Source organism: Eulemur rufifrons, chromosome 28, assembly GCF_041146395.1.
Source record: "Eulemur rufifrons isolate Redbay chromosome 28, OSU_ERuf_1, whole genome shotgun sequence".
Classification (NCBI taxonomy): domain Eukaryota; kingdom Metazoa; phylum Chordata; class Mammalia; order Primates; family Lemuridae; genus Eulemur; species Eulemur rufifrons.
Window position 1 is genome coordinate 6,399,349 of NC_091010.1, and position 13,563 is coordinate 6,412,911.

At 36.0% G+C, this 13,563-nt stretch overlaps 1 protein-coding gene across 5 annotated transcripts in view; it reads left to right on the forward strand.

Annotated features, from left to right (window-relative positions):
* The window catches only part of MAPK8 (mitogen-activated protein kinase 8), a 96,136-nt gene that overhangs the window by 55,685 nt on the left and 26,888 nt on the right, over nt 1–13,563 (forward strand). For 4 of the 5 annotated variants that reach the window (XM_069459857.1, XM_069459859.1, XM_069459856.1 and 1 more), the window contains exons 2-5: nt 1,897–2,067; nt 5,478–5,607; nt 10,663–10,721; nt 10,814–10,952. In XM_069459857.1, the coding sequence (XP_069315958.1) occupies nt 1,946–2,067; nt 5,478–5,607; nt 10,663–10,721; nt 10,814–10,952 (450 nt within the window). In that variant the 5' untranslated portion in view covers nt 1,897–1,945. Of the gene's footprint in view, nt 1–1,896; nt 2,068–3,843; nt 3,871–5,477; nt 5,608–10,662; nt 10,722–10,813; nt 10,953–13,563 lie in introns of those variants that run through there. The other variant, XM_069459860.1, reaches the window with a different exon arrangement.

The following is a 13,563-nucleotide window of genomic DNA, read 5'->3' on the forward strand; positions in this document are numbered from 1 at the left end:
GGTCACTCTCCATGTTCGGCTGCCTGCCATGGCTTTGTTCAGGCTTCATGTGGGCACCATGGATCCGACTCTTGTTGCTGGGCCAACCTGTCCTGAGAATAGAAAGGAGCCTTTCCTTGCCATTATTATTTTAGCAGAAAGGGAAACCTGCCTTAGTGCATTCATGTTCCTGGATCTACTCAGCTTTGTCTTTGATTTCCAGCACGTGGAAAAACTGTCAAACATAGCCTTGTGTTACTTACTTTGGTACCAGGAAGTCAACTCCTATAAATCACACTAGAGTACCCCTTTCTCTTCTGATCTTAATCTTTTTAAAAGAGGAATACCTCTCCTCCAAGTAAGCTTAGGAACTGTAATGTGCAGGCAGTTTAAATGCTTGGGTAGAAGCCTTTTAACCTTCCAGGAGATAAAAACACCATCGACTTGGTGCTCAGCCTCTGATCATATTTGCAGATTACGAGAGATCACTATTACTGTCTCCATACCCTGGACAGACCCATTTTACAGAATAAATGTGTAGAATATTTAACAAAGAGCCTGATAACCAACACTTTCCTCTCTTCCTCTTTTCACTTCTCATCTTCATTATTTCCCTACTCTAGTAGGCAAGACGGAATTCAGCGTAAGGTAGGAGATTGGGTAGGATGACTCTACCCATATTTGATCATTTTATGTGCATAGCTGAGTGTTTAAATCATTACCAAAATTCCCTTCTTTAAACCTCTGGTATGTCCACTTAGGCAGAATTTATAAGGCTTGCCATTTCAGACAGTCTTCTCTGGAATATTACATGCCTAGTCCAGTTAGTGATTTTGGAAGTGTTTCTCTGGACCTTTTTAAAATTTACTCTGCTGTAATTCCTCATTTGTTTCCAGTTTTTTTATCTTCAGTTTTAAAGTTTATACTATTTGGACATTTTTGTTTAGTTTTTGTTTGCCTATTTTTAACTCTTTAGACATAAGAGTCCTCATTGATTCTGTTTCTTACATCTGGATTATTATAATAACCTCTCTAGTTTTCCTGTTCCACTCTTGCTCCTGCTTCCTCCTGCAGCACAATCTCCACACAGTAGCCAGGGATCAGGTCAAAGCATGCTCTTGCTCTTCACCCTCCCGTGGTTTCCATCTATTTTACTGGAATTCACCTCCTTACCAGAGTGGGTGATCTGGCCCAGGACATAGTACAGTGCCTAGCCTATGGTAGGCACTGAATATGTTTAAATATAACAACAAATATTCAGTGGTAAAGCATATCAGGAATTTTTTTCCTAGCATTGTCTTACAATGACAAAAAAGTAATTCTTTAGACCTAACTGATTTCATAATTTATTGGGAGATGGGGAGTAGGTTAGAGCTATCTTGCATGCATTTTAGAATAGACTACTTTCATTTAGTAAGGATGGAAAATAGGTTTGTCCATAACCGGTACACAAATGGGTAGGAAAAGACTGCCTTGACTTTTAATCCTGCATATAGTAAAAGAACTGTGGTCAGAGCTTAGATCGTACTTCTGATGCCCTGGACAGGTTAGAACAGTTTTGTTTTGTTTTATATCCTAATATACAAAATGCTGCTTTCTCTCTTCCTGATGTTGTATTTTCTACCCAGCTTCTTATCTTTTCAACCATTACAGCCTCAGCACATGCATTACACCAGGAGGTTGCTGTTGGGGGTCAAGGCCCTGTGTTTCTTAGGCAGGGGTGATGGGTGCTAACCAACTTACTACCGTTTGTTATTCCTTCCACTTGACACTAAATGAGACTGTTAACTGTTTTTTGAATTGAAGCGGCTCTTTTAACATGATCTTGCAGTCTGTATTATGAGTAAGAGAGTAAGAACTAACTTTAAGATTAAACAAGTTCGTTTTGTTAATACTACATTTTGTTCCATTTTGCAGCTTCTTGGTGAATTTTTGGATGAAGCCATTAAATTAATTGCTTGCCATCATGAGCAGAAGCAAGCGTGACAACAATTTTTATAGTGTAGAGATTGGAGATTCTACATTCACAGTCCTGAAACGATATCAGAATTTAAAACCAATAGGCTCAGGAGCTCAAGGAATAGTATGGTAAGTTTTTACTTCCAAAAATTAGGCAAAGAATCATTAACCATTACCTTTTCTTCCATTGTAATATAGATACCTTGACAAATATTTAACGTGCCTCAAAAGACTAAATTTAAAACTATAAAAATTAAATGAAAGCTATACCATGGTAAATTATTTTCTTTGGGGATTAATGGTCTTTTTTATTACAGATTTAGTGTCTCTTATATGAAATGCTTGGGAACAGAAGTGTTTCAGATTTTGGATTTTTTTCAAATTTTGGAATACTTGCATTGGTTGAGCATCCCAAATTCGAAATCTGAGATCTGAAATTGTCCAATGAGCATTTCCTTTGAGTGCCATGTTGGCACTCAAAATGTTTTGAATTTTAGAGCGTTTCGGATTTTCAGATTCAGGATGCTCAACCTGTATTATTCATAAAATATAACTTTATAAACCAGCACTGCCATCTTATAAGCTATGATTTAAATACTTGGTCATAAGTCACGTAGAGACAGATATCTGCATCAGGACAAAACTAGTGGCATACCTGTTAATTCCATGTATGCATCTATTCCCATAACTAATTGTTTAATAAGAAGCTTCACTTAATCATCACTTTTACACTATAATGAAACTCGGGAATTTCAGAAATTTTATTTTATGCTGGGAAATGGAGTCAACTAATATCCTCTCACTGTATATGTTTCAAAACTCATAGGTATCTTTAAGACTGATTTACAAGCTAATGTCTACAAAAGGCTTGGACTTTGTAGATCAGCATAATTCCTTATAAACTGAAATGCAAAATACTCCTTGGGACAGTTCTGCTAATGATTCTAGCTCGCTAAATTAGCATAAGCAGCTACTGGTTAGGAGGAATTATAAGCCTTACTCATACATAATTATATCTTTATTACCTCTTCTTGAACCAAATTTGTTTCAGAATCTAGTCAAAACGTACATCATAAATGTTTATGATCCAGCATTTCTCTTATGTTCTAGAAAAACTTGTACACGTGCACAAAGAGACATGCATAGGAATGTTCTTTGCAGCACTATTTATGATAGCAAAAATTGGAAACAACGTGAAATCTATCAACAAGAGAATAAAAATTGTGATATAGTCATACAGTGAAATACTATACAACATTTAAAATGAACTGGAGCTGTATATATCAACAAGGATAATCTCATAAATGTAGTGTTGAGTTTAAAAGCAAGATGCAGAATATAATACATTATTGTACCATTTATATATAGTTTAAAACATGTAAAACAATACCGTGTATTTATGGATGTATGTATATGTAGAAAAGATAAAACATGCATAAACACCAAACTTAGGATATTATTTACCTCTAAGAACAAAGAAAAGGAAGGAAGCTTTGTAATATTTCTTTTTAAAAAATTCAGAGCAATTGTTGTAAAATATTAAGATCCAGCAGATTTGTGTAATGGAAACACTGACATTTATTCTCTTTTTTGTATTAAAGTAACTTATAGTATCAAAAATTATGGAAGTTGGGGTCATTTTATAGACCATATTGGCTGCCTAATTATCATTGTAACCAACCACGTTTAACTGTTTAACCAACCTCAAATTAAATTTAAAGAAAATAATATCGTATAGTCAATATTAGGATTCTGAAAGCCAGCTCTTGGTTCAGATTCTAGCTCTATGATGTATTAGCTTTGTGACTCTTAGCAAATTAACACTTCTAAACATGTTTTCTCACCTACTTTACAGAGTTATTGTGAGGATTATATTTTTATAAACTACCTAATAGTATTTAAAAATGATTCTGTACCTTCACTTAGCCTCAGGTAAGTGCACTTTGAAATTCATATACCAGAATGAAAAAAAAAAAAAACAACTTCAGGAGGGACCTTAAATCGTCTTAACAAACCCTTATCCTAAGGAATAAATACCTTCGAATTTTGCTTAAAGTAATAATTTCCATAAAATATTATTATGAAATAGACAAATACTAAGCACAAAAATTTCAAAAGTTGTTGCATTACTGTCAGAACCAACTGAAGAGCTTAATTTAAAAAACAATGCGTTATTTTTGGCCCCAATTTTAGATAGTAAGGTTTATTTGTTCTGGATTGAGGCCTCTAAATCCCCAGGTTTTTTTGATTTGTGCATATTTAGGAATTATAAATTTAATTTCCTTGGATACAAAATAGTGGAATCTACTCAGATACTTTCGAACTTTGAGTTTGAAATATGCCTTTGATTTGGCAGATAAAAAGTTAATAGAAAGGAATTTAATGGTTAAAAATAAAATCTGTTGAATATAGTCAAAACTTGTAATAATTTTGCATGATCTCTAAAGTGTTTTTTAATTTGGGCCAGACATTTGTAAATATGGCATTTTTAAAGTAAGGATTATAATATATATGTTTTGGTATGTATATATGTATATAGGCAGTAGTTATGATATATACAGAATGTGAAGATGTATCCATTTATGCAGTACCAATTTCTTGATACCTATACGGCTACACTATATTTGATATAATGATACCATGATACAGCTACAAAATAAATTCAAGGTTTCAGTCAGGTAAGAAAATAATGTTAATCAGTAGTGAGCTGACTTTCCAAATATTACATAAACAGGGATGGTTTTTTAATAGTATGTTTGGTGGTCCAGTATAAAAAGCATGGCCTCGTGTCTTAGTCTTTTAGTCTCAGCTTTGCTTTTAACTTTCTTACTAACCTTGGGCAAATAACTAAACTGCTGGCCCTATATTAGGTAGTGGTGAGTCCAGGTGATTTTTAAGGCCTTTCAATAATAAAATTCTGTAATTTAAAGACATTTCACCTTATTCGTGCTTCACCTTATTTGTGCTTCAGTTTCTCTGACCTGTGCTGTATGGTCAGTGTCGTGGGGTAGAGGCAAATATGAAGCTTAACCAGCAGGATGTTGTATGTGCCTGTTATGAAGCAGCTTCTGATGCCCTGAAATCTAGCATTTATATTTATAAACATTTCAATTTTTAGTTTCTCCTCTGAAAAAAAGTTTTAAAGGCTTTCTTAAAATTATAAAATAACCTTTTGTGTACAAACCTCTGTATGTACCTTCCTCTTCCGTATTTGTTGTGTTGTGTCCAAAGGAATAGAAGTAATGTGTTGTGCATTGAATGCCCACTGTTTGCTAGGTGGATCTTTGAGACACCACAATGAACAAGCAGGGTCTCTGTCATCACAATCCGTTGTCTCTTTGGGTTCATGAGCATTTTAAGAAATATGGTTGCTTTACATTGTTGGAATACACTGTAATAGGTATAGAAGGCACATGTTGAGCATCATAGACTGGAAAGTGATTCAGTTGTATTTGTCTTTGGAGAAAGGAATCTGCATGAGTTTTTCATGAATTCAGTTTTGCAGATTTTTGCTTAAGTTTTTGAATTTCTTATTACAGTGCTGCTTATGATGCCATTCTTGAGAGAAATGTTGCAATTAAGAAGCTAAGCCGGCCATTTCAGAATCAAACCCATGCTAAGCGGGCCTACAGAGAGCTAGTACTTATGAAATGTGTTAATCACAAAAATGTAAGTGAATATTTTAGATTTCTTATTTATAGATGAAATCAAGGTTTAGTCATAAGCACATGAATATCAAAGACTTTTTATATATTAGGGGATTTAAATCGTTTTTCTGTATTGAAACATTTAAAAGGGATATATGTGTGTGTGTGTGTGTTTGTGTATATACACACAGGATGAATTTTTTCTCAACTTTATTAAATTATATCAAGAGAAAAATGGCTTCTGAAATTTAGATTGTGTAATTACCTGACATTTAATTTACAAAAGGAGTTTTGAAGAGAGAAGTGTTGTAGAAGAACTTGATTCAAGCATGATCTCATCTTCTGCTTTTTGTTCTCTATCAGGCTGATGTTTCAGAAATTCCTGCCTTGGCACAGGAATGAAATTGTTCCCAGTGTGCTTTGACACTGGAACTTTAATCATATCGAATATAAAATTCAAATCACTTCTCCATACCCCACTCTCACCTCTTTGAGTGATGGCAGTATTCACTAGTCACTTTATGTTGAAGATCGCCAATGGTTATAAAGCAGTTTAGCAGAAATTTTGTCAAAATGTTTAAAGGGAATTAGCAAAACATTTCTAATTCCATTTCCTAATGATTATGAAGACTTAAACATACAGCTTTTACTCATTTTGAGAATAAACAGTTATACTTTTTTAACCTTACATTAAATATATTGGTACTTTTATGATTATCTTAATGGAATGATTTCTCTAAGCTGAGAGGAAATAAACTAGGAGTGAATTGTGTAAGGGATAGCTTTGTGTAGTTCTGAACTGAAAGCATCTGACTGGAGACATTTTGTGGTATTTGTCCAAAGGAGTTTAAAAAAATATAATGAGTTCAGTACTTTGGTGGCAGATAATACAGTTTACCACATTTTAAGAGCTAAGAATGTGCAAGCTTCTGGAGTTATTAGGTTCATCACTAAGGGAAGAAATTCATGGAAGTTAAGTATTAGGCTCCTTTTATTGGAGGAGCTTATAGTGTTGTTTTGAAGACAAAACAAGTATATAAAGAGTTCAATATCAAACACCACAGAACAGTAGCTATTTATCAAATGATGGTGGGCGAACCGTAAGTGCTGAGATCTCAAAAGAGAGATGATTTGTGTGAGCTTTAATGAATTGGGAAGGCTTTGGGAAAGCTTAGATCTCGGCTGACTCTTAAAGATGGGATTGAAGGATGAGGGCCTTCCAGAGAGGAAGAATGGCATAAAAAAAGCCCAAAGACAGAGGTTAAATTAAGTCAGTGACAGGTAAGAAATTGTGGTAGCCATTCTTCTTCCAGGTGGGAGGCAGACGTGTTGCTCATCACAGTTTTGCTGGTGACCCTTGGAGGCTTGCAGCCTGTGGATTGAGTTTCATGACTATGGCTGTGGCAGCATTGCCTTAGTTTTTTCTTTGGGTAGGATTCCAGTTATTCCTACCTCCAAAGCCTGGGTGACTGCAAAGAAAAGTGGTTCCATCGACCAACTGGAGCATGGAGAAGCATGTTGTATATGATTAGCCCTGTAGCAGGAGTGGCACAAATTCATCCCGGCAGTGCCCTCGGCACCCAGAAGAGTGCTGGACAGAGTAGGTGCTCAGAACGTATTTGTTCAGTGAATGAGTGTAAGGCTAAATATGGAAAAACCAGGAATGGCTAACTGAATTTTTCCACTCTAGGATGAATAGATGGATTTTTGTATATTGTATTCCCATTTTAAACAGTTTTATTCTCTGTACAGATCATCTCTTCATTGGTCTAAACATCTCTGGTTTTTCCCACTCTTCTCATAGATGGTTTTGAGTTTCTTTTTCAACTTGGTCAGTTATCTCTGAACATACTTTGGAAAGTCACCTAGCACACAGTACTGCATGTCTGATTGAATCCTCTGAGAGGAGCTGAGGCATGTCATCTCCTCTTAACTGTGCATGTTATGACCCTCTTTGGAAATCATGTCACCATGTGACTCTGACTGTCTGAGCAAGTTATTCTTTGTTACAGGCCTGTTAAGGTCACATCTTGCCCAGCTTTTTTTTTTTTTTTCTTTTGGTTTTGGAGAATTAAGCATAGTGCATTCTATTTCTCCCTACTCTCCCTGAACTGTTAGAGATTGCTCTTTTCTTTGTTCTAATTTTTCATTTGTTGGCTTCACTTTCCGGTTTTTCTCAGAATGTCTTCATAATAGATGGATTCATTCATCAGCAACCTTTGTGTATATTGTAAAAACTACATGTCTAACTGTCACAATTATTCAGCTCTCCCCAGTCCATCATGTTATTCACATGGATGTTGTCATTAGAGACGTTGTCAAAAATGCCTTTTTGAAATCTTCATATACTGTATCTGGTTGCATTTCTCTAACAGAAGGAAACAGTGTTTCTCAATGAAGTTTTACCTGCTCCTGGTAATTGTTACTTCTTTCTAAGTAGTCATATACCACCCTTTAAACACAATACTTGACTTTTGCTTGGCTGTTCAGTCTATAATTTATATTATTTCTTTTATTCTTCTTTTTAGAAAAAGGGTAGTTATCTGCTTTAATCTTTTTTTCATAACAGCTTTATTGAGGTATAATTTACATACCATACGATTCACCCATTTAGAGTATATAATTTAGTGATTTTTAGTATAGTCACAGATATATGGGACCATTACTACAGTTTTAGAACATTTTCGTCACCTCGAAAAGAAATCCTATATCCTTTAGCTGTCATTCCCCTACCTCCTATCTCCCTCAGCTCTAAACAACTGCTAATCTTTCCATCTCTAGATGCCTTTAATCTGTAACACTTTTTCTACTCTGGGATTTCGCAGATACTAATGAGAATAGTTTTACTACTTGTCCAACTTTCCACATGGGCATTACATCTGGTTGGGAGACTTGAATTTATTTAAAGCATTTTATTGTTATCACTTACCCTATCTTAAATTTGTTTTATCCTTTCTGGTCTGAATATTATTTTTATGAATTTATTCACTAAATATTTGAATGCCTTCTGTAAGCAAGGCTTAATTTTTACAGAAATAACATAGATTTTGCCCTCATGAAGTTTATATCCAGAAAAACATTCCCATCCCTAAGTACAGTAGCCAGCAAACATTTTAAAATGTGTATTGGGTACCTTGCTGTGTGCTGGACTATAAAAGCGAATAAGACATAGTTCTTTCTAATAAGGATTCTGTGTGGTAGGAATCAGGTTGTTGTGAAAATGAGACTAAAATTACAGTGTGTTGAATGCCATAATAACATTAGAAGATAATTGGGGACAAAGTAGAGAGAAATCAACTCTGTCAAGGACTAAGAGTTGTAAGACTGTACAAAAAGAGGTCCCTCTTGAAGATAATTCAGTTCAGTAGGTAAATGACAAGCACAGGGAGTAGTATGTTTAAAGGCATAGAGAGCTTTAAGAAATGACATTCTTGAAACCAGTATGGCTAAAGCATGACGTTTAATAGAGGACTTAGCAGGAGATAAAATGAGTTGATGTCCTACACGGAGGGTTTTGCATATACTGCTAGGGCATTTTGGAATTTATTTGTTGGCTTTAAGTTTTTAAAGAGGTAAGTAATATGATCAGGTCTTTCTTTTTACCATATTATAGGCAGTAGAATGGTAGCTGGATTTTCAGAAAAAACATTGTTAAGGTCCCTAGTTGTCTTAGTCGGCTCGGGCTACCATAACAAAATACTATAGACTGGATGACTTAAACAACAGGGATGTATTTCTCACAGTTTTGGAGCCTAGGAAGTCCAAGATCAAGGTGCAGGCCAGTTCGGTTCTGGGGAGGGCCCACTCCTGACTTGCTGGTGGCCAACTTCAGTGCCTACACATGAGGGGAGAGAGACAGAGAGAGACAGAGACAGGGAGAGAATGCGAGAGAGAGCACACGAGCACTCTTCCTCCTCCTATAAGGCCACTAATCCCATTATGAGGGCCCCACCCTCGTGACCTAATTTAACCCTAATTACCTCCCAAAGGCCCCATCTTCAATTACTATAACATTGTGGGCTAGGGCTTCAACCTAGGAATTTTGGGGAGACACAAACATTCGGTCTGTAACACTAGTGTTAGAAGTAATTATCGCACGAACAGTCTGTATAAGATGTTAGAATCCTCACCCTGTATAGCAGCAGTAGAGAGAATGGAAAAAAAGAGGTTGAAGTTCAGACTGACGGTAGAATGGACAGCATTCTTTTGAATATTTATTATGGTGCAGATACCAAAAAAAGGAGTCAAAAATCACTCTTGAACCTCTTTTGCAAAAAGAGAGGGCACATTGGAAAAGTAAGGGAGTTGGGTAGGAATGAAAATGAATTCAGTTTTGTATTATTTACGAGATGTCCATGTAAAATGGCAATGTGTATCTGCAACTCATAAGCTAAGCAAGAACTTTTAATATTAAAATATATTTAGGAGTTATCCACATAGGGATGTTTGGAGAAAAAGAAATAAATAATATCACCCAGGGAAAGGGTCCAGTTAGAGAAAAGAGAAGGACGAAAGGCAGTGATGGGAAAGAGAGTGTGCCTGTGGATGAGCCAGTGGGATAGACTGGGAATGAAGAAATGCAGGCAAGTGTAGTATTATGAAAAACAAGGGAAGGAAACGGGCTAAGATTATATAGAGCTATTGAATTGGATAAGAGCTGGTAGAAGGTATTTAAGATTTACTGACAAATTATGTAGAGGTTTTTATAATGTATAAGTGCTTGATAGTTGACTGTTCACAGATGGAATGGGTTAAAGGTCCTCTGTGTCTCCACCTTTTTATTCCTCCCCTCCCTCTTCCCTCCAGCTCGTATATATTAAAGTTTTAATATATAAACTAAAAGATATTTAATATATCTTTTGTATGTCTTATGTCTTACATATGTCTTTTTCTCCAAACATCTCTGTGGATAACTCCTAAATATATATTAAATATAAATATATTTATTTACTTGAGCTTAGAACATAAAATTTGAAAGATTTTAAACTGTTGGTGGATTTTGTTTTTAAACCATGTATCTGTAGTTCCCAAGTGATTCAGAAGCAGTTTCTAATTTTTCTGTTTGCGTTTACCACAGATAATTGGCCTTTTGAATGTTTTCACACCACAGAAATCCCTAGAAGAATTTCAAGATGTGTAAGTGTGGTAATTAAAAGTTTGCTATACTAGTACATTTTTCTTAGATTGTTGCTGTACACTTTAACTGTCATCTTTTTTTACCCATGAAGTTACATAGTCATGGAGCTCATGGATGCAAATCTTTGCCAAGTGATTCAGATGGAGCTAGATCATGAAAGAATGTCCTACCTTCTCTATCAGATGCTATGTGGAATCAAGCACCTTCACTCTGCTGGAATTATTCATCGGGTTAGTAGAAAAAAACTGTCATTGTATTCTTATCATTGAGATGAAATTCATGTAACAAACTTAACCGTTTTAAAATGTACAGTTCGCTGGCGTTTAGTACATTCACAGGGTTGTGCGACTGCCACCTCTGTTAAAGTCTAAAATATTTTCATCACCACAAAAGAAAACCCCACATTCCCTTAAGCAGTCACTCCTCATTCCCTTCTCTCTCTAGCCCCTGGCATCATACTAATCTACTTTCTCTTTCTATTGATTTGCCTGTTCTGGATATTTCATTATAAATGGAATTTCATGACTAGCTGGGCAAGAGCCACTGGAGCCCCAGCTCTTTGCCTCAGGTGCCAGTTTGCTAGGGGAGGCTAAGAGGGTGAAATGGTCCTTTTGTCTCAGAACTTGGTGGACAGCTTTGCATGTTTCCTGCTACCTTTTCAAGACAGACACTTGAGCTATATTCTAAAAAAGTAATAATAATAAAATTTAAAAAGGGAATTGTACAATGTGTGACCTTTTGTGTCTGGCTTCTTTTACTTAGCATAATGTTTTCAAGGTTTATCCATGTTTTAGTGTGTATCAATAGTTCTCCTTTTTATGACTGAATAGTGTTATATACTACATTTTGTTTATCCATTTATCCATTGATGGGGCATTTGGATTGTTTCTACTTTTCAGCTATTATGGATAGTGCTACTGTGAAAATTTGTGTACAAGTATGTGTTTGAATATCTGTTTTCATCCTTCTGGGTACACACCTAGGAGTGGAATTGCTGGGTCATATGGTAACTCTATAGTTAACTTTTTGAGGGACCATCAAACTGTTTTACACAATGGCTGCACCATTTTACATTCTCATTAGTGCAGCATATGAAGTTACAGTTTCTCTGCATCCTCGTCGATACCTATTATTGGACTTTGGTTCTAGCCATCCTAGTGGTTATGAAGTGGTATTTGCTTGTGATTTTGATTTGCACTTCCCTGATCACTAATGATGTTGAGAATCCTTTCATGTGTTTGTTAGGCATTTGTGTATCTTTTTTGAGGAAATGTGTATGCAAGCCCTTTGTCCATTTTTTCGTTGTGTTGTCTTTTTTTTGTTGTATGTATAAGATTTCTTTATATATTCCATATACTAGACCCTTATCAGATATATGATTTGTAAATATGTTCTCCTTTTCTGTAGATTGTCTTTTCACTTTATTGATGATATCCTTTAATGCACAGAAGTTTTTAATTTTCATGAAATCTAGTTTATCAATCAACGTTTTTTCTTTTGTTGCTTGTTCTTTTGGTGTCATATGTAAGAATCTATTGTCAAATCTAAGGTCATGAAGATTTAGCCTTATATTTTCTTCTAAGAATTTCATAGTTTCAGCTTTTGCATATAGGTCTCTGATTAATTTTGAGTTAATTTTTTAATATGATATACGGTAAGGGTCCAACTTCATTCTTTTGTTATGTGGAAATCCAGTTGTTCTGGCATCATTTGTTAAAGAAACTATGCCTTCCCCATTGAATGGTCTTGGCACCCTTGTGGAAAATCAGTTGGCCATAGACATCTGGTTTTCTTTCTGGATGCTTAGTTCTATTTCATTGATCGGTGTGTCTGTCCATATACCAGTACTACATTATTTTGATCACTGTAGCTTTGTAATAAGTTGAAGTGGGAAAGTATGAATTCTCCAACCTTGTTATTTTTTTTTTTTGAGACAGAGTCTCACTCTGTTGCCCAGGCTAGAGTGAGTGCCGTGGCATCAGCCTAGCTCACAGCAACCTCAAACTCCTGGGCTCAAGCGATCCTTCTGCCTCAGCCTCCCGAGTAGCTGGGACTACAGGCATGCGCCACTATGCCCGGCTAATTTTTCTATATATATATATTTTTAGTTGTCCATATAATTTCTTTCTATTTTTAGTAGAGACGGGGTCTCGCTCTTGCTCAGGCTGGTCTCGAACTCCTGACCTTGAGCGATCCACCCGCCTCGGCCTCCCAGAGTGCTAGGATTACAGGCGTGAGCCACCGCGCCCGGCTGAACCTTGTTATTTTTCAGTACTGTTTTGGCTACTCGGAGCCCCTTGTGATTCCATATGAATTGGAAGATCAGCTTTTCTATTTCTGCAGAAAAGGCCATTGGAATTCTAATAAGGATTTCATTAAATCTATAGAGTACTTTGGGAGTTTTGCCATCTTAACAATATTTAGTATTCCAGTTCATGAATATAGGATGTCTTTCCATTTTCTTAGGTTATTAGTCTGCTTAGACTGCCATAACAAAATACCACAGATGCAGTGGCTTAAACAACAGAAATTTATTTTCTCACGGTTCTGTAGTCTAGAGGTCCATGATCAAGTTGCCAGCAAATTTGATTTCTGCTGAGGCCTCTTTTCCTGGCTTGCAGACGACCACCTTCTTGCTGTGTCCTCGTATGGCCTTTCCTCTGCGTGTGTGGAGAGAGAATGCTCTGGTGTCTCTCTCTTCCTATAACGACACCAGTTCTATTGGAACAAGACCCCACCCTTATGACCTCATTTTAACCTAAGTTACCTTTAAAGGTCCCTATCTCCAAATATAGTCACATTGGGGTTTGGGGCTTCAACATGTGAATTGGAGGGGGACAC